Source organism: Sceloporus occidentalis, unplaced genomic scaffold (assembly GCF_023333645.1).
Source record: "Sceloporus occidentalis isolate IW3139 unplaced genomic scaffold, rSceOcc1.0.p SCAF_1, whole genome shotgun sequence".
In the NCBI taxonomy this organism is placed as follows: Eukaryota; Metazoa; Chordata; class Lepidosauria; order Squamata; family Phrynosomatidae; genus Sceloporus; species Sceloporus occidentalis.
In genome coordinates, this window is record NW_028316981.1 from 287,961,169 (window position 1) to 287,987,060 (window position 25,892).

Below are 25,892 nucleotides of genomic sequence, written 5' to 3' on the forward strand. Positions count from 1 at the left end.
ACTTAGTGTTCAGAGTTATGTCTTTACACTTACTGATCTTGCCCAATTCTTTCATAGCTGCCCTTCCCAATCCTAGTTTTTTATTTCTTTTTATTATTCCAATCAATATTTGATCCAGTGTATGGGAACTTTGACTATTTCAATGCTCTCATTATCTCAGGTGGATTCTTGTAGATCTTCTGTGGTCGTTATTTTCCTTTTCTTAATGCTCAACAGGAAGCCTACCCTGGCACTTTCCTCCTTGACCTTCTTTAGTAATTGCTTCAGGTCTTCTTTGGTTTCTGCTAGTAGTAATGTGTCATCAAGATACATTGCTGGAAAGGGCTTCTCTATATTCTCAAAATGCTACCTTTAATCTCTGCTTGAGTGTTAGCTAATAAAAGTTACACGGATTTTATCTTTTTCTTTTCCATTTGATCTTCAGAAATGTAATCTTGGTTCTCCTGAAGACTTCCTCTCCAAAGCCTTAGATCCACCTCAGCCTCAAGTAGTTGGTAATGCCATGAATCTTTTACGTAAAATTGGGGCTTGTGAACTAAGTGAACCCAAGCTGACTCCTCTAGGCCAACATCTTGCATCACTCCCAGTCAATGTGAAGATTGGAAAAATGCTTATATTTGGTGCTATTTTTGGCTGCTTGGATCCAGTGGTAAGTATGATTTCTATTATGATTTTCTTCATTGCTGAAGGCAATGCCAATGTTCACACAGTAATTGTTAGCACTGAGGTGCTTTTATGGGCAGAAGAGCAAGTGAAACAATTAAAATAATATATAAAAGAACAGTTCAGTTGTTGCAGCATCACTTCTGAAATATGTTTCTGTCACTATTGCCAAATGGGATGGAAGAATCCTTGTTCTTCCAGTTGCCATTTTGGCAGGATATTGCCAAAGCAGGAGGATTCAAGGTGGTGGGAGAGGCATATTTACATCCTCTTGGGGATTGGTACAATTTTGGGGTGAAAATTGTTCCCAAATGGGAATGGGGTCACAGGAGCGGAGTACAGGGTTGCACATGTGACCCTTGAACCAAACATTCCCAAACCATTTTGTAAGAGCATTGTGAAATAAAGAAAATTGCTGTCCTTTATACCTTTGAGTTATCAGAGGCAACCAGCCAGCCACTTTGGGAAACATAAAACAGTGCTAGACAGAACAGCAAGGTAGTTCTTGTGTAACATCCTCTTATTTCACATATGTAACAGGTTTTTTTAAAAAATTTCTTTGAAATTTTTGGATAAAATATTTTCTATCTTTCATTAATGGTTTTAATTTTTAACTTCAAAAGATTAGTTGAAGCCCAATGTGTCTTGATCTTGGCCAGGGTAAAAATATAATTGTTCTTGGACATTAATGTGTCATATTTTGCTATGGTTTGCAGGCCACCCTTGCTGCTGTAATGACAGAAAAATCTCCATTTACTACACCTATTGGAAGGAAAGATGAAGCAGACCTTGCAAAATCTTCTCTGGCACTGGCAAACTCAGACCACTTGACAATTTACAAGGCATACCTAGGGTATAGAATATCCTTTCATAAAACATTTATAGCATAACAGTATGTTCTGATAAAATATTTCGTTGTTTATTATCATAACTATATCATAACCAGTTTGCCTTTCCTCCATATTAAGAACCATGAAACATTGAGTCCTTTAGAAAAGTAATCCAGGATAGAACGGCCTTGGTGGACTCAAAGGAATTAACTAGTAAAAAGAAGGGTGGCTGTGGGCAATATAGGTGGGTTTATAATATTGATCGGTAACTGATAGAAGAGGCTAGCTGTGACAGGAGGCAAGGAGCTGAGCGCATGCTGAAGAGAAGGAAGAAAATGAAAAATAAGAGTTGTTTCTGAGTGTTTTCTTCAGTTTTTCTATTTTTCGGTTCCTCTTCTGTTTCCTAAACAGAGATGAGGAAAAGAGAATACAGTATACAGATACTGTATAAGAAAATAATTTCACTGTTCATTCCAGGTCTACACTGATGAGCAACAGAAAATGAGTAACAGAAAAAGAAGGAAAAAAAGAATAAAAAGATTCTGCTATCTAATCAGAGTCCCTAAGAAATACAGGTCCTACGTGTTTCTGTTCTCTTCCTCTCAAGTTCTAGGCAAGCAGTTGTTTGCGGAGGCCTATGACAAGCTTATCTCTCAAAATAATTTTGAAATTATTTTTCTGATACGTCCTCTATTTGAGGACTATATATTAATTGGATTTTTGGAGCTGTGAGATGGAAAAAGAAAAAAATGGTTCACTTACAGATCAACCCTCAAACTCTGGCTAGTTCTCATTTGTGTCTGACTCTTTTATTGGATTGCTGCTTTTTGGCCCCCTTGTCCCTCCGTTCTGCCTCCTGTCTAATTCACTTCTTTAATTTCAGCTGTACTTTCAGCTGTCTTTTCAGTTTCAGATCATCTTTTACTTTCACCTTCCTAATTCAGCAGCAACTACTCCTAGGCCTGGTTCACCGATATACACAATTTGGCTTTCTTTGGTCATTATTTTGAAAACACTTTGTGTTTTGCAAGAAATTAAAGTTATCTACTGAACATTAACCCCAAATACCAAATGCAAAACAACACAAAAGCATTATTAACTCTTGCATATCAATAAAATAACATAAACCACTGTTCCTTCACAGTATCCATGTGCATCCGAAAGCAAAAACCTTTTGCTTTTCATTTATTAGAAAATGACTTTTGTTAATTTTTTTTTTTTTTTGGAAAACATGGCATCCTTAGAGGCTCTATTGCATAGAAGACAAAACCTTCCCATCTACTCTTGACCTCATTGATGATGATGAGCCTATAGAATTCAATTTATGTTTGGTCTTAGTGTTTTTATTCCAGTATGCAAGTATTATCTCTACATAAAACTCCCCTGTAATGAGAGAGCATTTTGCTACCCTCGGCAAGCAATATTCATTCATTTATGCACAACTGAAATCCCAAGCCTCTTGGTTTGGAAAAAAGTCCTGATTAAGTTAGTCAAACATATTTCTAAATAAATGTGTTTAGAGTTAGATGAAAGATCTACCTTTAAATGATATGTTAGCATCTATTGTATATGTGGAAGGCTGCTGAAAATGCGATTTAATTTCTAGCAGAACAGTGCTGAATGCAGCTGATTGTGTTTTGACAAAAGGTTGCTGAAGTAATCTTTTATCGCTGCTTTTTCTGAAAGCTATTCCAATATTCCTTGACATTTATCATTGTATTCTTTTGTTACAATAAAAAGGAAATGTCTGTTTATTTTCTAGATGGAAGAAAGCCCGTCATGAAGGAGGGTATCGTTCTGAAATGACTTACTGTAGGGGAAATTTCCTCAACAGAACTTCACTGTTAACTCTGGAGGTATCAGCAATGATTTTCAGTTTTTAAAGGAGAGGAACAAGCCAGAGTTCCTCATTTTGACATCACACTAAACAAAGAAAAATAGAAAGATGGTGTGCTTAGCTGCTCCTACAGGAAGAACTGGGCAGGAGCTATAGACTGGTGTGCACCAGTACGTTTGCTTGCTCGCTTATGGTGAATCAGATTGGACTTGGCTGTAATCCATATTTTCCCCAATATAAACAATATTTTGTTTATATAGTTGACCCTCCATATCTCTGGCTTTGACTTTTGTGGATTTGATTATTTGCAGATTTAATTGATATGGGATCTGTAGGTCCTCCAGTGTAACTTAGCTGAAGCTGATCATAGAGTCATGCTGAAGGAACTAGAGATTCCCAAAGAAAGCACATCTGGGCATTGTAGGTCCTCCAGCACAATTCTGTGGTTAGCATCTGGCTGCTGTTGATCATACAGTTGCACTGGAGGGCCAGATATTCCTAGAGAGGTATTCTCTCAGATTTTAAAAAAAGTGTTTTTCCACTTTCACAAGGGTCCTGTGCCCCTAACCCCAATGAATGTGCAGGGCCCACTGTACTTCAATTTGGATATAAATGCCATTAAAACAAATGACACCACGTTCCTGTGGGTCCTGTAAATCACCCACATTCTTCTTTTGCCTACTACGTTTTACTTAGAATAGCTGGCCAGGCCATGCCTATGTGTATTATGAAACTCTTAACCTTATGACAAACTTTTCATAATGAGTGATATTTTTGTGTCCAGCACTAGAGACAGCAGACAGGAATTGCAGATATTTTTTATTATAAGTAGTGGTGTTTCATGATGCACAGGAAGTTTAAAAGATAAATATAATTGCTATTATTTTTTTTAAAAAAAACTTTTTGATAGTTCTTTAAAGTCAGTGTCATGTTTTTCAAAGTGCTTTTTATTGGAAATTGAAATGAAATTTGCTCAGTTTGTGACCTTCATATAAAAATATTAATGTATTTAGTATCTTGATATTGTGTCATTTACAAAATAAACTAAAAATGTCCCTATTTCTGTGTCTAAAAGCGAGTAAATTACTAAAATACGACTATCTGATTTTTTTTTTTTTTAGGATGTAAAACAAGAGCTAATCAGGGTGGTGCGGGCAGCAGGGTTTGCAGCACCCTCATGTCATCATGAAGGAACTCACTCCCTTTCGCTACAAGATATGGTCCTTCTTAAAGCTGTGCTGACTGCAGGACTATATGACAATGTTGGGAAAATACTGTTCACCAAGTCTGTGGACATTACAGAGAAGCTTGCATGTGTGGCAGAGACTGCTCAGGGTAAAGCACAAGTCCACCCTTCTTCTGTAAACAGGGATCTGCAGACTTATGGATGGTTGCTGTATCAAGAAAAGGTAAGACCTGCTGCATACCCTTAGGAATGATGTACAAATCTTGAAGTTGAATTTCTTCTCATTTTATAAAATGCTGTTTAAAGCCGAGATCTTCTCATCTTGGTTGAAGTGGGTAAACGTTATGGCAGATGGTAGGATTGACATGTTGTAATGTAATTCCTATGTATTGTTCCATTAGAGTGTTACTGTTACTAAAAGGCTAAAATAATGCCTCTGTTGTACATTAAATGTTCAAGACCTATATGTTAAACAAAATAACTTGCCCTGTTTCAGTAGCAGTATAGGAATAGTAGGAATAATGAGTAAAAACATGTCTTGGATCAAACTCAGTTTAAGCTCGTTTCGTGTACAAAGTCTTTTCCCTTAAAAAGCTTCCCCTTCTTTCCTATGAGATGATGACTGATAAATGACTTCTCTATTTGTCTTGTTTAAAGATTTTTCTAGTCACCCAAAGTACAAAGATTATTTTTCCTATGACATTTTACTTGTACAAAAATGTTTTCTGCATGTGGATTCTGTTTGCATTGCTATGAAGCACTGCATGTGGATGTGTAATCTTTAGCAGAAATGCATTTATTTCAACACAATAAAAATGGATTTTAAAGAGAACTGTTTAAGATTCATGGATCAGCAAAATAACATGTTTCTATATAACAGTCTTTTTGATAAAATAGTTTAACTATTCTTTGTGTTTTTATGCAGGTTAGGTATGCCAGGGTGTACTTGAAAGAGACCACTTTAATTTCACCCTTTCCAATTTTATTGTTTGGTGGAGATATAGAAATATTGCATCGTGAACGCCTTTTGTCTGTTGATGGCTGGATCCATTTTCAGGTATATCTATGTTCTAGTTAATTTTTCTCAACTACTTAAGTTTTTGTTGGGAAACATTATGTGATGCTATTTTATTCTTGCATGTTTTCATTCAGTGTCAGAAATCCTAGACATATGCCCTAATAGAGGGCAGAAAAAAAAATCTAAATGTGTCTGCCTCCCCTGACTAGCTTTTTAAGCAAAAAGTTGTGATTGACCTTTCCTGAATAAGCCCTGATTCAGACAGTCCATGCAGCTCCCAGAGTGCTCCAGTTGCCCACTCCTGAATAAAACTGCTGAAGACATGACATGTGGTGCCAGAAAAGGAACTTAATGGCTAAGTTTTAGGTGTAATGCTGCCACTCCCAAAAACTACACCTTTAGGGAGTAGAGACATGTGGTTGCTCCCTATACTTCCTTCCATCCAACTTGAAGGGATGGATGGCTGATTAACTTACAGGATCTCTGCACTAGAGATGTAAAAGCCTGGAAAAAACCTGGAAAAATTTGGGGAAAACTGGTTTTTTTTGTATGTTTCTTTTCCTGAAGGCTTTTTCTCTTTTTCAAAAAAATTGGAAAAATTGAATGAAGAAAATTGTTTATGAAATGTTTTATTTTAGCATGATGAATAAAATCTTGAAGACAAGTTGTTAATATACTCTCCAAACCATTTCTAAAAACTACATACAGTATTCCAATTTGTGCACTGAGTGAGGAGGACAAGCCAGTCCTAGGTTACAAACTGAACTCTCCAAAGGAACAGCAAGATACATTTCTTCCATTAGGTGACACTGAAAGAATCTGGTCTTTGTTTGGAAACACACTAAATCAAGAAATAAACGGACATGTGAAAGGCTAGAGAAGCTTGTTACATTCAGTTTTTAGGAGTCCAGGATAACTGTGATGATGACGAACATAATGAAGCAGAAACTGAAAACCAGGGTTGCATCCACACTACAGAAATAATGCAGTTTGACATCACTTTAACTGCCGTGGCTCATTGTTATCAAATTCTGGGAATTATAGTTTTATGAGATATTTAGCCTTCTCTGTCAGAAAGCTCTGGTGCCACAACAAACTACAGTTCCCAGAATTCCCTAACATTGAGCCATGCCAGTAAAAGTGGTGTCAGACTGGAATATTTCTGCAGTGTGGATGCAATCCAGAACTCAGGAAATGAATTTGATTAAATTTCATGCCTATTAATTGAATCTCAGTCCCTCCTCCCTCCCCTCAATTCTTTTTATGGAAATGGGTGATTTATGTCTATTTGATACTGTGGAGAAGAAATACAAATGATTTTCTTTGTTATTAATGATGATTTCTTCTGGTTTTTTTAGTTGTTATTATTATTATTATTATCATTTTGCCTGCTCCACTTAAACTGGCAAACCCAAAATTCAGGAGATTATTACTCCATTTGTTACAAATAATTTTTTTTTAAAAAAAGTTAATTCCATTCGTGATAGCAGTTTGAATACACTGTATTTTAATATACCAATTGTGATAATTTTATGCCATATCAAATTGTACGTAGTTATATTTTATGTTCCTAAAGTAACAGAGTGACTTTCAATCTGTAAAAGTGCTAATGTTGCTTTCCAAAACTTTCAATCCCCCCCCCCCCCCAAAAAAAAAAAAAATACCTGGGGAAAAAATCTGTTTTTTTCCATGGCTTCAACATTTCAAGAAATTTTACATCTCTACTCTGCATGACTGCATGAGCACATCACACACTTCACAAGGTTATTTCCTTGTGCCATCAGATCAAAGCAGGAGATGAAGGCTGTTACATTACATAGCAGATGTGGCAGCTTTTTCTGCATCATCAATTATGACAATGGCAATAGAAAGAAGATCACTATGGCTCAAACACTGAGATGCTGAGAAAAAGTCAAAGCCAACCTAGCAAATACTCAATTTAATAATCCACTTAAAGGAATCCTATTCTTTCAGATAAGGTTCTGAATATGGTGCTGATTGAAAATAAAAAGGATTAACAAGTGATGCCAACAGTTTCAAAAGGAAAACAACAGGCAGCCATTTTAAAACATTTTTTCTTTCTTTTGTGGAAGAGAGGTTGAAAAGCAAAGGGATTTCAGAAATTTAAAACCCAACATATAACGTCATGCTTCCAATTTAGGCAGCAGGAGCTACAATAAATAAGGAGAAGAGCTGCCCAATGATGTATTGGGATTCTTTCGATTACATTCTTCCTTTAACTGTAACCTAAAAATAGTATCATACCATCTGGGCATCACAGAAAACAGTGACTTAACAAACAAATCTGTTTGAATTTTTGTTGATTGAAAATAGTTTTCAAAGGTTTGAAATGCTAATAACAAACTGTACCACCGGGAGAAGCATCAGATTTCCTTTTTCTTTTTTTACAGGCTCCTGTAAAAATTGCAGTCATCTTCAAGCAACTGAGATCACTCATTGAATCTGTTTTGAAGCAAAAACTTGAAAACCCTAAAATGTCACTTGAAGGTAACTTTTTGTTTTTAGAATTTCTAGGATAATTTTGAACACACAGTAGATGTGAAGTTTGCAAAATAGGGAAATACTTGCCTCCTGGTTGATGGACCATCATATCATGAATGGGAATCATACAACAGAAAGACCCTATCCCCCCCCCCCAACATAATCCACTGTAAAGTAGAAAACTGAAAAACTAATCCAAAATGCTTCTTTACTTTGCAAAGCTAGAATCCATGCTTAGAGGAATCTTGTTGATTGGCATTTTTTTTGTCTCATACAAAGGTTGCTTGCATTAATTTTGATAAAAGGGACTTGACTTTTGTATGCAAAGGAATTTGTGTTGAAATTAGGTCTCTCTATAGATATAAACAGATCTGCCAGAGGCGGGCGGGGGGGGGGGCAGGATCCACAGCTTGTTAATCACAAGCATCCATCTGGACCCTCTTGTCCCTGCTCCTCCTTGCACAAATAAAGCAGGAAAAAAGCCTCAAGGAATACAAAATATGCGTCTTGCCTTACGCCCTGACTGTTATATATAGGCAAAGAAAGGGTTTAAAAAAAACACATCAGAAATCAACTTCTGACCAATACCACTTTCAGTTTTGGAAGATAATACAACCTATAGTTGGAACTTAGGGCAAAAACTGGCACCTGAAGCCTTGGAACTTGCCCACGGGTGTGGGTACCCAAGAAAAGCATGTATGTTTGCGTTTAATCCAGCATAAGCCTCCTGTTTGCAGAAGAGCTTATTCTGTCCCCAGGAAGCTTCTGACCCAGTGGGGGGAATTTCCTGGTAGACAGTGGGAAAATCATTGCCCCCCCTCCGACAATGTTCTCATCTAAACTCCCTACAACAGTGGTACAAGGTGGCAGTGGGATCTGCAGAAGGAGGGGGAAATTGGCAAAATACCTCCTCCTCCCCAAGGCTGAAGCATTCTTCCTAGGAGCCACTGTATTTAGGGACTACTCCTGCTGGTGGAATAAACGCTGCCATTGGATATCAACCAATGAGTACAAACAGAATGAGTATCACATATTAAAATGAGCAATAGTAATCTCCTGTGGCTGCCCACAGTAAGCTAAGGCCTGTTCCGGACAGGCATAAAGTACACACTCCGCATACTACGGTTAGGAAGGGGCATCACTTCCTGATGCCCCTAACCCTAGTACGCGCGGAGCATGCACAAAATGGCGGTGCCCGTTCCACACGAGGGGGGCGCCATGTTGACGACACAGACGCGTAGCATCCGGACATCGCACGTTGGAAGTGACACTGCGAGTGCGTGAGTAGCGCCTTGCGGTGCCACTTCCGGGGCGCAAAAAGAAGTGCCATTTTGGCGCTTCTTTTCGGCTCCACCCGGGAATCGCGCGGTTTGGCCGCTGCAGTTCCCAGATGCAGCAACCAGCGCCGCCGGCAGACTGCCGCGTTTAAGAAGTCTGTAACGCGCCTAAGCTACCTAAAATAACGTACAAAAGAAGTGACAAATTTCATTACGTAGAATGGAAGGATAAACTGTTTTTGCAGAATTTTTAACTAGTACAAATTCAGATACTCTTTAAAATGATATATGTGCGTGTGTGTGTTTATAATACAGAGAATTAAAATACTCACCTAAGTTATCACAGTAGCTTTGTAAACTTAAATATATGCTATATGCATTGCTTTGCTTGAGAAAAGCTCTGCTTTCATTGTCATTTGTCCTACAGCATTGCAGTATTCCATTTTTTATCATGCTTTTCTAAGTTTTATTCAAGTTTCCTATTTGGGACAAATACTGAAGGGCAGTTCAGACACTGCTGGCACATAAATGGCGCTACCATTAATTGAATAATACAATTATGCAAAGTTGTTAGCGCTGGCCATTTCACAGCTGAGGCAAATACCTCAACATAGGAACCAAACTTTATGTATTAGTTTGTAATATTTTTATATCATCTTTCTATCTGTCACTAAAGTGATAAAAACAAAACACTTAAAACATTAAAAAGAGTGAACATTTTTTAAAAAAAATGTAAAGTACCGTTAAAGAGATGTGCCTTGACGCCTTTTCTAAAAGCAGAGAATTCCAATGTGAGAGAATGCATTCCACAAATTGGGAATGATGCAGTTTCACAAATGTCCAACAGGTCATCAGAGGCTGTTCATACTAAGATAGGAAGCAAGGTAAGATAGCCGAACTTTAAACTGTTGAGGACTTGAAAGTTAACACTTACACTTTTATTAGAGCCCCTCTCCCCACAAAAAAACAACTGGTCACCAGTACATACCTTTTCATATTGGAGTGGTGTGACCTCTGATGGTAGTGCAATACTTTTCAATCATTCGCAGGCTTATGATAGTATCTATACATTCAATAGGCAGGGTTCAGCGTGATGATCTACAGCATATATGAACTCATTTCCCACTGTTTTCCATCTGTGTTTTTCAGATGATAAGATTTTGAACGTCATCAAAGAACTGATAAAAACAGAAAATACTGTCTGAAATAAAATGTTGCCTAGAACATAGCCAAAATACCTGGAAAAAGAAATATATATATATACTGAAGTAAAGTATGGGCTTACTTAAAAGGGTACAATGCCAACTATCATGTGGAAGCTGCTGGATAAAGTACATTTTTAACACCATTCTGTAAGAACAGGAATGCATTTTGAATTTGACACTATGTTTGTTACTCCTTGTTGAAATGTTTTTAAGTGATGGCTATAACTAAGAAAATGAGAAATTGTGCTTTCTTTATTTCAGTTTAAAGCAGAACGTTCCAGAGAATATTTGAACCTTCTCTACGAGAAGGGGCTTTTTATTTTGCTTGCCAGAATGTGTGTATGAAACACAATTTTCCACTAGGTTTTTATCTATATCATGGTCATTTAAGCAATACATTTTAAGATATTGTTGTTCTTTGGTTATTACCCATATGATGAGTTAGGAAGAAAGGCAGGAAATTAGCTCTGGAGCTCTGTTAATATGCTCAAACCTATCCTCTGTTGGAATTAATTCTGTGACTGATTGGCTCTGCATTAAACCTTAACAGAAAACAATAATGATCTTTTAATTGCTATGGGTGGTTGGTTTCTACACTGTTGGGGATATATGTTGCTTTAACTGTTTTTGTTGCAATTTATTGTTGGAAACCACTATGATCTACACAGGAATAGCGGTATATAAATAAAAAATTATTTATTATTATTATTTTAAAAATATTTAGTACTGCACTTAGGGTTGCCATAATTTCCCACTAAAACCTGGGACAAAATGTAGGACAAAATCTTGACCAAACTGTAGGACAACTGCAGGACAAAACACAGCCCAAAATGTAGGACATTTAAGAAAAATAGAGGATCTTAAATGTCCTACATTTTGGGCTGAGTTTTGTCCTACAGTTTGGTCTAGATTTTGTCCTACATTTTGTCCCGGGTTTTAGTGGACAGTTATGGCAACCCTAACTGCACTTCAAGAGATTAAAACTATTTGAAAGAAAATATGCAAAAGAAGAAAAGTTATAACAATCACCTTTGCATTAAACTAATATCCTACTATGCTTCTTCCTCTCTCTAAGCTTATGTTTGGCTGCCTCTACTGAACAGTTAGAGATCATGTTGCCTTCCAAATACTGTTTGGGTTGCAATTCCCATCAAGTAAGTCCTAGTCACCATCCCATTGTGAGCAATGGTGACAGCTATGTTGCCAACAACATTTGTGTTCCCTTATCCGCTCTACTGTAAATAAAATGGTTCCTCTCCGCTCTTTAAATATGGAAGCTGTACAAACTGTGTTCAGCCATTAGTTACCAGATCTGAAAACTGTATTTCTCACAAATAAAGGACTTGCACTCAGAGATTTTTTAATTGTTCTGGTACAGACATGATCAAGATAAAATAACTGAAAGTTGTTTACTGAGTTTGTTGTTGTTTGGCAGTTTTGAACCATATGATTGTTACTGCTAAAATGTGGCCCAGATCTAACATTGTCTACAGATAGCAATTCTTCATGCAGTTACATCAAAACTGAGAATGGGAATATATCACATGAGGTTATTTTGAACATGTGAACTAGACCCCTGTAGGATTCAAAGATCTATTACAGTGTTGTTGTTTGCCTAACCTATAGCCAAGACCAGAAGGAAGGACGTACTGTACTAGAAGTCTTTGTCAATAGGTGAAAAACTAAAGCTTTGCTAAATATATTCATGCATAATTAACATCTTCATGAGTAGTTTGTGCAATCTAAATTCAGATGAGTTTCATTTGTGAATATTAATAAGGGTAAATATATAGATGTACTTTTAAAAAACGCCTCTGGAAGATAGTTCATGCCCTGCACATTCTTCTTGTATCAGCTGAATATTTTGCCCACCTCACCTTCATAAAATTTGAATGCTTTTATCACTGAGCTTGAGCCAGCCCTTGAAATAATGATTCATGGTCATGAGGATTGCCATACAGCAACCTAGAGTTCAAATATTTTGATTTGCAATTATTTGTAACCATTATTCACAGTATTTCCCTATTACTTTGAAATTAAATTTTTTAAAAATCACTGTAAGGCCCTCAGGTATTGCAAGGAAGTGTTTTCATAGTGGAAGAACATTGTGTGTACAACAGGACTGGGATTGTAGGTACAACCCTGCTCTAATCGTCTGCCTCACTGATCCACCAGAGGGAGTAGTTTGCCTGCGGAAACACAAACTTGAGAGATCTTCACATCATACATAAATCCTCCTTTTTAAAAATCATTTCAAGTACATTAACAGGTTTCAAATCAATATTTTTCCCTCTAAAGGATAATGCTATTAAAACCATAACAAGGTGTAAGGTTGAAAGAAGTATGTGCTTCTGTTCAGAGTAGAGGTTATATGTGTACATACAAACACAAAGAGGTTGACATTCATTTTCCTTCTAGAACTACTCTTTTGTCATTCCACCTTTGTAGGAGAGCTGTTGGTACCATTTCTGAGGGTACATTGGCAGTTTGTATAAAGTTCTACTAATCTAACAAAACAGCAGCTAAACAAGTTCTTTACTTCTGTGCAAAAATATGAACGTTTATTACTGAAAGGTTCCTGACACTGGGTTGTCTGGTAAGCAGGGTCCTCTGCGGGATTAAATGTCTTTTTGTGCACAGTGAGCAAACCTGAGCCTCACCACATGGGTTCCTTGTAAAATGCAAATCCTATCATATATTGATGCATGGCATAGTCTATACATTTATAAAAGCCTGCTACCCACACTACATCACATACTACAGCCATCAAGATATTGGACAGTAAATTCTGTCAACTAATCAGTATAGACAATAGTGAGGCAATCCAACAGTATTTGGAGAACTACAGCTGACCACTTGTGCACAATCAGATCCCATAGCAATGAAGTGCAAACATGCTTATTACTGTAGTTCACCAGAGGGGCAGGGCAATTTTAGCCTATGCCCTAATGGTATCCCTCATGCATGCACTGTGGATCTCTTTACTTTCTCTTGCATACTCTCCCTCTTATGAGGAAAAGTGATGCGTTGGACACATTTTACCTTCAGGGAAACAGCCAGGACAATATTACTCCTTTTTGTGTGCCTTCAAGTAATTTCTGACTTAATGGCAATGCTAAGGCAACCTATCATGGGTTTTTCATGGCAAGATTTATTTAGAAGATGTTTCTTTTTGCTTTCTCTGAAGCTTTTACAAGGTCATCCAACAGGTTTCCATGGCTCAACAGAGATTCAAGCTCTGGTCTACAGAGTCCTAGTCCAATGCTCAAACCACTATGGACTCATTCCCACTATAATTTAAAGCAGTGGTTCTCAGCCTTCCTAATGCTGTGACCCACAGGTTGAGAACCTCTGCACTAGAGTATTATAGATTATGGTGTCCACCCTGGTCTTAGGAGACCCCTGTGAAAGGGTTGTTCGGCCCCCAAAGGGGTTGTGACCCACAGGTTGAGAACTGCTGATTTAAAGCGAATTGCTGATTGGTTTATATGACCGTCATTCCTATTTGAAACCAGTTCAGATCCCACTTTGATCAATTTCTTTCATGATAAAATTAGGCAAATGCAAAAAAACAAACAAGAAACAACGGTTTTTCCATATACTAGTTTCCTAGTGGTTCTTTTTAAAAGAATCGACTCTGGAGCATGTTCAACAAGTGGGAATGATGGCTCTGAATTGCCTCATTCTGGAGGGGAGGGACTAATGGCACAGGGATGTTTACCATCCCTTCTCAGTTTTTGGTAGATCCATCAGTTCCCCTCTGTCTCAGTGCTGTTTTTGTGCTTCTGGTGTGACCTATGGGCACTTTTTTTAAAAATAAAATAGATAAAAGATTCAACTCATTGATTTTGCAACTACATGCAATCAGTGAGCAAGTAGTTGCAAAACCATTGAATCAAATCTATCAATTTAATATGTATGTATGTATATCCCAAGCTAGACTGTCCGGGCTGCCGCTTATGTCACTGAAGAAGCACAGATAACTGACATGCATTTTGAAACGGAGCAAACTAGTGGGGACGACAGTCATGCCAAAAAAGAAGCTATTACAAGGAGATAATGAAAAGATCCTTCTTCATAGTGAGAACGATGGACCTTTTGGAATCGATTTACCAACACAGAATGAAGGCAAATCCCAAACCAGTTTAAATGTAAGAGTGAATGAGCCCTATATCACACTGGCTCTTACTTCTATGAATTGCAAATTTCAGAGGGAGCAAAGAGAGAAAATGTCTGGAGCAAGATAGAGAAAATATCTGGAACAAAGACAGGTGAAATCTAAGGATGGGAGTAGATAAAGGATCAGCAGACCTCCCCTACAGGTATGTTCTCAGCCATGGTTTTCCACAGATATGTGTGCAACAAGGTGCGTTTTTGCTTGCTTGTTTTTAAAAAGAACAACTCTCTTCTGTGTCATTCCTCCAAAGCTGTGACCAAGAAACGCAACCCAGAAGACGCCAACAAAAGTAAGAACACACTTTATTTGCAACAACTGGAATAGCAAGGGAAGTGGAATAGCAATGGAGATAATATAACTTTTCATTCCTAAACTGAAAAATTGGTTTCTCAACAGTTGCAAATAGGAAGAATCATAGGCCAGCAAGAATGTTACACAATTTTCACCTGGTATTCAAATATCCAGAAGTGTTGTGGAGGAATTATTCTGCAAAGAAAAACATGCTGGTTTATTATTATTATTTTTTGCAATAAAAAACTTTTCTGAGAAAAAAATTATGTGCAAAAAAAACTATGTGGTTTTTTTCCCCCTCACAGAATTCCTCCACAACACTTTAATTTGTTTTTATTTTTATACTTTGAGATGCTAATACTTATACAGTATGCATATTAGACTAATAAATCTATGGAGACCCTCTTACATCCTGTCTTTCCTCTGACTTGTTTTAACAGGCAGCACTCCTCTTTATGGCATTGTCACTTCACTAAAAGAAATAGATCATTATCTCATTCACTTGGAAATATTAAAAGGACAAACCAGTGTGCCAAAATTTGAGAAATGTTGTATATGAGTCCAATGTTTACTAGGAAGCATGTGCTGCCTATATGCTTTCACTATGCATCCATTGTTGAACTTCCATGTCATTCTGTGCGGAACTTTTATGCTCAGGCACTCTGTAAGAAGGCTATCAAATATATTTAGATCAACCAGTTAAATCACAGAATCATAGAGTTGGAAGAGACCACAAGGGCCATCCAGTCCTACTCCTTGCAATGCAGGAACTCTCAAAGCTTTCCCAACAGATAGCCGTCCAGCCTCTGTTTAAAGACCCCCCAAAAAAGAGACTCCACCACTCTCTGAGGGAGAGTGTTCCACTGTTGGACAGTGCTTACTGTCAGGAAGTTCCTCCTAATGTTGAGCTGCAATCTCTTTTCCTGTAGCTTTCATCCATTGCTCCAGGACCTGTTCTCTGGAGCAGCAGAAAACAAGCTTGCTCCAGCCTCAATATGACATCCCTTCAAAAATTTAAATAGGGCTATCATATCACCTCTTAGCCTTCTCTTCTCCAGGTTAAACATACCCAGCAACCTAAGTTTCTCTTCATAAGGTATGGTTTCCAGACCCTTCACCATTTTGGTCACCCTCCTTTTTACATGGTCCAGCTTGTCCACATCCTTTTTAAATTGTGGTACCCAGAAATGGACACAATATTCCAGGAGGGGCCTGACCAGAGCAGAACAGAGTGGCACTATGACTTCTCTCAGTCTAGACGTTATACATCTAGTGATGCAGCCTAGAATAGCATTGGCTTTTTTAGCTGCTGCATCACACTGTTGACTCATGTTCAACTTGTGGTCAACTAGAACTCCTAGATCCTTTTCACACGTAGTCTTGTTAAGCCAGGTGTCCTCCATCCTATATCTACACATTTCATTTTTCTGCCCTAAGTGCAATATGAACACAATAAGAAGGTCCAACTAAAAACATACTTTGTTTCATACGTTATCTTAGAGCTGGCATTCTTATCTTTCTAAAATGGCATCTACCACCTGCTCTTTGAATATATTCTTCTTGTTGTGTGCCTTCAAGTCGTTTCTGACTTATAGCAAGCCTAAGGCAAATGTATCAAGGGTTTTCTGCGGCTGAGAGGGTGTGACTTGCCCAAGGTTACCCAGTGGGGAATGAGGAATTGAATCATGATTTCCAGACTTCTAATCCTGTGCTGAAATCACTATGCTACACTCACGCTCTTTAATAAGTTACATATGTTAAAATTATTAACTTAAAAAAATTATTTTATTAATCTCTAGAATGACTTTTTGGTCTATCCTTGGACGGCTTAAGTCAATGGATGAAAAGACAGACTTATATTGTGCAAGACATCTTGAGCTTTTTAATGGAAGGGCCAGGTATGATCAAATAAATAAAATAAAATAAAGAAGTGGAATTGCCACTACGTCGCATGACTTCTAGCGGCATCCTTGTGGATTAGCTTCCAGGAGAGTAGAAGAAAACTATTGTCTCTGGATGTCCTAACTGCAAAGCAGGACAAGGCACCGCAAAATGTAGGCCATTCAAGAAAAATGGAGGACATCACCAAAGAAAATCTAAGTACACTAATGTAAATATAAAGCATGCTTCTTAGTCATGCTTAAAATGGAGGACGGAAGGTTCAAACACACAGGTTGAAATGTGGGAAAGCAGGACCTCTGGTCACCCTGGCTTCCACAGGACCTGAAGGGTGTGTTTTTGAGGCACTATTTGAGCGTTGGGACTAAGACTGTGGAGACCAGGGTTTGAATCCTGGCTCTGCCATGTAAACCCACAGGGGTGACCTTGGGCTAGTCACACTCTCTCAGCCTCAGAGGATGGCCATGGCAAACCCCTTCTGAATAAACTCTCTACATCATTATTATTATTATTATTATTATTATTATATCCAAATGCATCTGAGGAAGCGGACTGAAGTCTAGGAAAGCCGCTCATGCTGCCAACTTCATTCTTTCAGTCACTTTCAAAGGTGCTACAAGATCTCTCTACTGATTCTACAGACTAATGTGGCTATGTATTTGAATATTTATATTTATATCAATATCAACAATAAATAAATAAATGGCTTATAAACTGAGCTACTTCATTTCCACACACAAAGGATTTTGAATTTGAATTGACATTCTCACATACCAACGGTGCATATATAATATGTATTTGTAGCTCAAAGATCTCTCTAGGTACTGATTCTACAGACTAATGTGGCTATATCTTTTGATATTTATATCAATATCAGTAATAAATAAACAAATGGCTTATAAATAAATGCCTTATAAAAATTTCCACACACAAAGGATTTTGAATTTGAATTGACATTCTCACATACCAGTGACATATATATCTCTATCTATCCCTTGTTGCCTGCTTATTATTTTAACCAATTCTATTTTATATTATTACCTGTTGTTTTATATCTACTTTGTAGATTGTAGGGCATTGGCAGGTTTTATTTTTATTGATTTGATCATTTGTATGTTTTGTATCTATAAAAATAAACAATAATAATAATCTTCTATCTGTAGCTCAGAGGCACCACAAGATCTCTCTCTACAATTTGATCTAATTTGGAAAAGCGGTATATAAATAAACTATTATTATTATTATTATTATTGACTGATCCCAGAGACTAACACGGCTATATATCTTTGAATCCATAAGAAGCATGTATTTGTAGTAATGTGTTGTTGTTGTTGTTTATAAAAGGTATTAATGTTGTTCGTGCCCTCCATATTTTTTGTGGTAGAGAATTATATGGCGACCATATCTGGCTGAGGAGGAGGAGGAGGAGGAGGAGGGGGCCGAGAGGACGCAGAGCCAAAGGCCGGGAAAGCAGAGCAAAAGGCGGCTGGGGAGCCAGGCGAGGAGGCGGGGGAGGCAGGCGATGCCCGAGGCGGGCCCAGGGGCGGGAGGCCTCTCCCCAGGTATAATGTAGCCCAGTCCCTCCTCCTCCTCCTCCTCCATCTGCTCCCCTGTGGCTGCCAGGGAGCCTCAGAGGACGATGGTCACCAGCCAGGCTCTGGGTTCCAGTCCTGGGAGCCCTCAAGGCAAGAGGCGCCGCTCAGACTCAGCCGAAGATTTGACCCCAGAGGAACGGGGCAGAGGCGGCCTCCTCCAGCAGCTCAGGGCCCCGGTCAAGAGAAGCAAGACGACGGCGACGACGACGAGGAAGAGGCTGCCCCCCGACCGGGCCTCCTCTCCGGGCCTCAGCCCCCTGGACAGGCAGGCCTTCCGCGACTACGGGCAGAGCTGGTACCGCTTCAGGAAGGCCCTGGAGGGCAAGTTCCAGCCCCGGGACCCGCTCGCCCAGCAGCCCCAAGTAATAAAGGGAAAGAGGAGGGGGAGGGAGGTTGAGCCGGCACTGTGGCGCTGCGGCGGAAAGGGCCAAGGCGATACTCACAAAAGACCAGGCTTCCAACAGGAGTGGGGCGTCTCCAGATCGAGGGAGCGGAATGCATATACTGTATACCGAAGTCTAGGAAGGTTCATGCTGCCAATTTCTTTCTTTCTTTCAGTGAGTCTCAAAGGGGCTACAAGATCTCTCTACCTATTGATTGTGTAGACTAACACGGCTATGTCTTTGGATTCTGCCACTATGCAGGGGACAGCCATGCCTCCATATCCACCGATTCCTCCTCCACAGATTCAACCATTCATGGGTTGAATATATATATATGTGTGTGTGTGTGTGTGTATACATATATATGTATATGTATATACATGTGTGTGTGTATATATATATGGATAAATGTGTGTGTGTGTGTGTATATATATATATATATATATGTGTGTGTGTGTGTGTATATGAGAATATATGTGTGTGTGTATGTGTGTATATATATATATGACTGTGTGTGTGTGTGTGTATTCACGGTAGAACTCAAAGATACAGCCATGTAAGTCTGTAGAATCAGGATGTAGAGAGCTCTTGTAGCACCTTTGAAACTAACTGAAAGAAAGAAGTTGGCAGCATGAGCTTTCCTAGACTTCAGTCTACTTCCTCAGACATTAAACATGTAACGCTCCCCCCAGAGTCAAACACAAGCAAAGACTCTGCAGCCCACCGTTATTTTATTATTGTAGTATTGTTTTTAGATTTTTATCGTCTGTAATTTTAATGGATGGAATTGTTTAATCCTTTTTTAAGGGGGGGAATTGTATATATTGTATTTTTGAAAGGTTGTACACTGCTTTGATTGTGGAAACAAAAAGCGGGATATAAATTAAAGTTTTTTATATTATATTTTAGACCAAGAGGTCTTTAAGCAGAGGATGGATGGCTATCTGTTGGGAATGTTTTGATTGTGAGTTCCTGCATGGCAGAATGGGGTTGGCCTGGATGGCCCTTGGGGTCCCTTCCAACTCTATGATTCTAGGATCCAACTTTTGTTGTGATTGTGGGGTGCCTTCAAGCCCTTTCCCAGTTATGGCGACCCTAAGGTGAACTTATCATGGGGTTTTCTTTAGAGACTTGCCATGGCCATCCTCTGAGGCTGAGAGAGTGTGGCTTGGCCAAGGTCACTCAGAGGGTTCCCATGGCTGAGCCAGGATTCAAAACCTGGTCCCCAGAGTTATATACCCCGCACTCAAACCACTACACCACACTGGCTCTCATGCTGGTCTTTTATTTTTGATTAAGAGGCATAACATTGGCTTTTAATACTATACATAATCTATACATTCTCAAAGAAATCCAGGAGGAAAGGAACTCATAAGTAGAGGAGCGTTGTATAAAGTCTGCTTTCAAAAAAGTAGCTCCGAGGTGATCATGAGGGAGATGTAGAAATGATGAGCAGAGACTGAGTGGGGAAAACTCATTGTCAGGTGAGGTGGGATGAGACTGAAAGGGATTGCAGAGTAAGAAGCAGGGGGTCCAACTGTAACTGTTATGGTTCACATCTAGACATTATAACTAAGAAGATATGGCCCAAATTTCAGATCCAACAATATCATTTTCTTTGCAAGCTACTGTAATTTACTGCATGCCCTGTCATTTTCCCCAGTACATACAATTGTATAACTGTCTGGTTGCAGCTGTCTGCTGTGTTGTTTTTGCCCTCTGTAATTTTATTTTACTTCCAGCACACTGCTTTCCCATTAACATTTAAATCAAGAAGTGATTGAAAATCAAATACTTCTAAAGCTGCATGCATGTTGTTTCTAGTTTGCTAGATGTTTCAACCACTTCCTGCAGATTAATGATACTGAAGTTAGCAGAACAATAGTGAACAATAGGGAATGGATGGCTTCATAATCTCAGGATCTGAAGGTACTTTACTAATTTTGCCACAAAGACAAAAGTGGAGAAGATACCCTTTTTTTTTGGTATCTGTAAATACCAGTTTATTGGCATTTTCTTCACTTTTCGTACAAGGCTCTCCTTACAAGAATGGAAGAGAAAAATATTATGGCACTTCTAATAATTAAGTGTGTGTGTGTGTGTCTGGTCGCATAATATAGGCATCGGGTACTTGCTGTGTAAAAACAGACTTCAGCATCAGTTTCACCCAGTGGGTATATATGGGCTTTTTCTATAAACCATCATATAAAATGGTCCATGGGGTGGTAATAATAAAGTGAAAACTTTCCAGATACTAACATTGTCATTAAATACTGCCACTGTTTAATGATAGCATCAAAGTATTGGTTACACTTAAAATTGTTAGTTAATCGGTAGCAATACCTGTGTTCAGGAAGGTGAAGTTAGTAGCACTGCTGTTTTGCAAATGAGATTATTAACTCCTTTGTTGTTCTTGTACAGTGGCCACAATTCTCTTAGCTAACAGAGTCCAGAGGTACCAAGGTATTTAAATCACCAACACTAGCCTTTCCACCTTCCCTTGTAAGTAAGCCAAATACCCTGGAGTAGGAGAGGCGCTTCAGAAAGAGAACATATATGATTAAGAAGGTGATATGCAGACATATGAAACATATTACTAGTCCTTTTTTAAAAATACCTTCTGTCATCCCTCAGATTTGATGTACTGTTTCCATGAGGGAGGTACTGGGGCAGTGCCAGCAGATCTCCATCATTCAGTTCCTGATATACTCTCATTATGAAGACCAATGTGTGCTTCGTTCTTCTTCCATATTTAAAAAGTTTTTCTATCTGGGTTCAAAATATATTCAGTCCCTTATTTCTAACTCCTGTTTGCACATGCAAGACTTAAGGTCACCTACACATCTGTAGTACCACAAATATGTAAAAACCTTATTTCTTAGAGGGGAAAGTATAAATAAAATCCATCACATGACCAGATATTTCTTAGGATAGCTTAGTTCTTTTGGATCCCTGCCACTAGGAAATTGCAAAAGTCATTGCACACGCTGGAAGAAAATTAATACATTATTTCAGATGCACCTGTACACCATGCCTACTTATTCCTAAGGCAGTGTTAATCGTGAAATAATCAAGAGTCTAGTAAAGTAAATGTCTCAAGTGTTTGAAGTAACTCCATGCTAATATTTTGGTTCTCATTATTTATAACCCGTAACACACATGTGGTTTCACTGTTGACTAACATCCTTTCTCAATCTTTTCTTGTCTTCCCAGATAACTGCAGAGGCTCGGTGCAAACTGATCAGCTGGCTCATTCCAGTGCACAAACACTTTGGCTTCTCTTTTGAATCTTTATGTCTGGCTGTAAACACTTTAGACCGCTTCCTCACTACCACCCCAGTGGCTGCAGACTGCTTCCAACTCTTAGGGGTCACCTCACTCTTCATCTCTTGCAAACAGGTAGCAGAATTTAGTAAATCCTCCCTATTGGTAGGTTTATGATTTGTATTAGAGGCTGGAAAAAAGTGAAAGGCGAACTTTATTAAAGCTCGGCTGTAAGAGAAGGGAAAATTCTGAACCATGGTGATTAAAAGGCTCCTGAATATAAATGAATCTACTTTATTTTGGGCTAAATTGAATGGCTGCTAGTCTCTACAGTCAAAGACTCATTGAATTCATTGAACTTAGTAAGTCAGTTTATCAAATTCTCAATGATTTAAGACTTTGTTTTGTATACCTGATACTGAGACTCTGTTCACAATGTCTGCAACCTTACATTGAGGTGTCTCTGACATTGCTGTGCAGCTGCTCCCTTCCTCAGAAAAGCCTCTCTTGGGGCCAGGGACTGTCTTGAAGAAAGTGGGATGGGGTGTGGAGGGTTGCTGGGAATGTGATGGAATCACACCAAATCAGGCTTGGATGCTACCATTAATTTGAAAAGTTCAGAGAAATTTTGTGTCCTCAGTGTCTTATCCTTGTTCAGGAAGATTCTCCTGGTTCTTGTGTGGCTTTTCATAGATTATGGGCTGCTGAATTGAGGAAAAAAGAATGGAGAATTTTCCTTCCATTAACTTTCTTAAGTCAGCATATTTTAGGATCTGTGCACTCTGTTCTGTACTCCAGCGATCCTTCCTTGATGCACTCTGCACTTCTGCTCTAATCATGGGCAGCAACTTTCAGAAAAATGAAATGGCCCCTATAGGCAAAGTGAAGCCTTAATGGATATGAACAGAATAGAACTGTGCATATGCTTAGCACTGCATCCAATACAGGCATACAACAATTAAGAAAGCCTCTGAAAAGAAACTTCTTTTTACAAAGTCTTTTAATGCATGCCCAGCCCTCCTTTTTCTCCTTGTCCACTGACTAGCAGGGCATTTTTTTAGTAGTATCAGCATTGGGAAGATGGTGAAAGAGAAGCACAGGTTCCCAGATTAAGATGGGAAATAATGGGATTTTGCTCTAGCTGAACCTACTATAGCTAGGTGTACATGGCGCTTTACAGACCGCTTAAAAGGGCGGTCTGCCGGCGCTGGTGTTTGCTACACAAAGGAACCGCAGCAGACAAACTGCATGGCTCCTCTGCGCAGCAAAAAGAAGCTGCAAAAAGCGGCTTCTTTTTGCAGCGCCATTATGATGCCGCAAAGTGCCATTGGCGCACTTGCGGCGTCATAATGGCGCTGAGACATGCGGATGCTAAGTGTCCGCTGCGTCAAAATGGCGGTGCCCATGTAGAATGGGCGCCACCATTTTGTACATGCTCAGCACGTACTAGGGTTGGGGCGTCCAGAAAGGATGCCCCTTCCCAACCCTAGTACGTGCCGAGCACTTACTTTTGGGTGGTGTGGAACCCGCCCATGCCAGCAAGGGGCAAGGTAAAGAGTAGTTGCCTCCAGAATCCTTTATTGGAGCAGCAAAGCAAAGAGAAATGGGGAAAGCAGATAAGTGTACCTCACCATGCTACCAGCATGGTTAAAAAAATCTATAGATCTGTAAGGTTGACCAACAAAATGGAAATCATAAGAAAAGTGGAGGCTAGTGAAAGAAAGAAAAAAAATATCATGAGTGCATTTTGGAAAGTTTTTTTCAAGCAGTCTCTGAAGTTTCCAAATATGTTTCTTTGCTTATTGTTCAGGGCTAACCTAATCGGAAGGTTTTGTTTCACATGTGCATATTGTTAGATTTGAATAAAAAAGTTGGTTGAAACACGTTGCACTACTCTTCTCTTTTGTGATGTAGGAATCTATCCCTGTTCTTCTCATGTTTTTTCTGCCTCTGGTACCAAATTTTCTATCAAAGAAATCATCATCATCATCATCATCATCATCATCATCATCATCATCTATTTCCCACCTTTCCTCAAGATAGGGTACAACATGTTAAAAAAAAACAAAGAAAGAAAACACATAAAAACAACAGTTAAAATACAAAGTAATGTCCAGGCACACGTCTACTTTGTTAACTGATGTATACCTATACTTAGGTTTGGTTAAATTGCATCTGATAAATTATTTATAGACTAAAGGCAAGGGCAATAAGAAATGTTTCACCTTTGACTTTAATGTAACAGCTGTTACTAGCATGTGTACATTTTAGAGGTAGCTTTAGGGATTATTTTCACTTTACAGGCTTGTGCCTTAGTGTTTGTTCATGTGTGTCTTTCAGGTGGAAGTGCACCCACCCAAAGTAAAACAGCTCCTGGCCCTTTGCTGTGACACTTTCTCTCGCCAGCAGCTCTGCAACCTAGAGTGCATCATTCTAAACAAGCTTCATTTTAACCTGGCAGCCCCCACTGTTAGTTTTTTCCTGGAATACTTCACCCATATGCGGATGGAAGTATGTGAGGCGGATGCCTGGGAGGCCAACAGTGCCAAAGCTCTGGCAAAAGGTGTGGCTGAACTTAGTCTGGCTGACTACGCTTTTAACAAATACATGCCTTCCTTGTTGGCAATTTGCTGCTTGGGGCTGGCAGATCAGATGTTGCAGCACCAGAAACCACTGGACTTGAAGTTAAGTGACTATCCAGAGGGAGTTATACAAGATTGTCTGGACAAGCTACACTTACTGGTGTCTTTGAATGAGGATTCTTTGCCTCTGGTACTACCCCCTGAGATTTCAGACCAATGTTTGAATTTAGAAAAATGAGTTAGCCAACCAACCAACCAAAAATACTTGAAACACTGTGTGTGAACATGCATTTGGAAAGAGTTTTTCCTTTTTGCCAGTGCATGTATGGGAGTATCACTGATAGTTGTAATACCTCTAAAGTAACAGTATTCATGTTGTACTTTTACTCAGTCTTTTCAACAAGTTCTACATGGTGTTTATATGTAATAGCTCTGGAAGCTATAATATTGATTTAAGATATAATCAATTAAGCAGTAGCTTCTCTAATCTATTAAACATCATTTCAGATTCTATTTTGCACAGTAGACTTGTTGTATATTGCACTGATATTATTTGAAATAACTGGACTTGTAAACAGTGTATATATTATGCCTACATTTATTTATTGAGATGATAGTTTATTGCTAAGCCATAGGAACTACTATGTTATTGTAAGTGCATTTATCTAATAAAGTGTCTATCAATAATTATTTATAAAGGCATGCTACATTATTTTCTGTTTGCTCTCTTGAGAAAATTAACTCATTATGTGACCTCACATAGAAAATAATTTGTTCTGTCCCAGAGGTAAGTCCCACTGTGCTCAGTGTGCTTATTGACTAATATGTATGTTTATGACTGCAGCTTTAGGATCTTAACTGTAGATTATGGCAGCAGAAAGGCATAAAAAAGTGGTTTCAAGCAGAAAAATACCAAATGGGAGAAGGCATGCTGATCTCTTTCACCACTTGCTTCTTTCCCCCTTGCATTTTCATGATGATTTTCTGCCAACTAAACTTATTCTAGCCTTGGAGCAAGCTAGAATAAAGGCCCTTGAGGTCTCTTCCAACTTTGTGATTCTATGGAGAAAAGTGGTGGGGGAAGGGAAGGTTGAGCATCCCCAGTAGACCCACCAGTCTTCCACCATTCCTTCCACACAGACCCTATTTGACTGTGGTTGAAACACTCTCCATTCTAAGATCT

At 38.8% G+C, this 25,892-nt stretch overlaps 2 protein-coding genes across 2 annotated transcripts in view; both read left to right on the forward strand.

Annotated features, from left to right (window-relative positions):
* Positions 1–12,219, forward strand: part of LOC149324032 (ATP-dependent RNA helicase DHX29-like) — a 36,397-nt gene extending 24,178 nt beyond the window's left edge. The window contains exons 21-27 of the mRNA XM_089495642.1: positions 425–649; positions 1,380–1,516; positions 3,256–3,349; positions 4,452–4,739; positions 5,442–5,573; positions 7,946–8,042; positions 10,463–12,219. Of these exons, the coding sequence (XP_089351768.1) occupies positions 425–649; positions 1,380–1,516; positions 3,256–3,349; positions 4,452–4,739; positions 5,442–5,573; positions 7,946–8,042; positions 10,463–10,518 (1,029 nt within the window). The 3' untranslated portion in view covers positions 10,519–12,219. The remainder of the gene's footprint in view (positions 1–424; positions 650–1,379; positions 1,517–3,255; positions 3,350–4,451; positions 4,740–5,441; positions 5,574–7,945; positions 8,043–10,462) is intronic.
* Positions 12,220–18,480: 6,261 nt separating this feature from the next.
* On the forward strand, positions 18,481–25,279 carry LOC149324033 (cyclin-O-like). Its single transcript, XM_089513232.1, has 3 exons — positions 18,481–18,842; positions 22,077–22,262; positions 24,468–25,279. The coding sequence occupies exons 1-3, from the start codon at positions 18,525–18,527 to the stop codon at positions 24,945–24,947; spliced, it is 984 nt and encodes a 327-aa protein (XP_089369358.1). The 5' UTR covers positions 18,481–18,524; the 3' UTR covers positions 24,948–25,279.
* The last annotated feature ends 613 nt before the right edge of the window (positions 25,280–25,892 follow it).

What these genes read in the sequence shown, in the direction of transcription:
- LOC149324033 (XM_089513232.1), top strand. Translation starts at nt 18,525, where the DNA reads ATGGTCACCAGCCAGGCTCTGGGTTCCAGTCCTGGGAGCCCTCAAGGC. An exon ending in CGCTCGCCCAGCAGCCCCAA is followed by an intron (nt 18,843 to 22,076) that starts GTAATAAAGGGA and finishes TTGTCTTCCCAG; the next exon opens with ATAACTGCAGAGGCTCGGTG. An exon ending in TCTTCATCTCTTGCAAACAG is followed by an intron (nt 22,263 to 24,467) that starts GTAGCAGAATTT and finishes TGTGTCTTTCAG; the next exon opens with GTGGAAGTGCACCCACCCAA.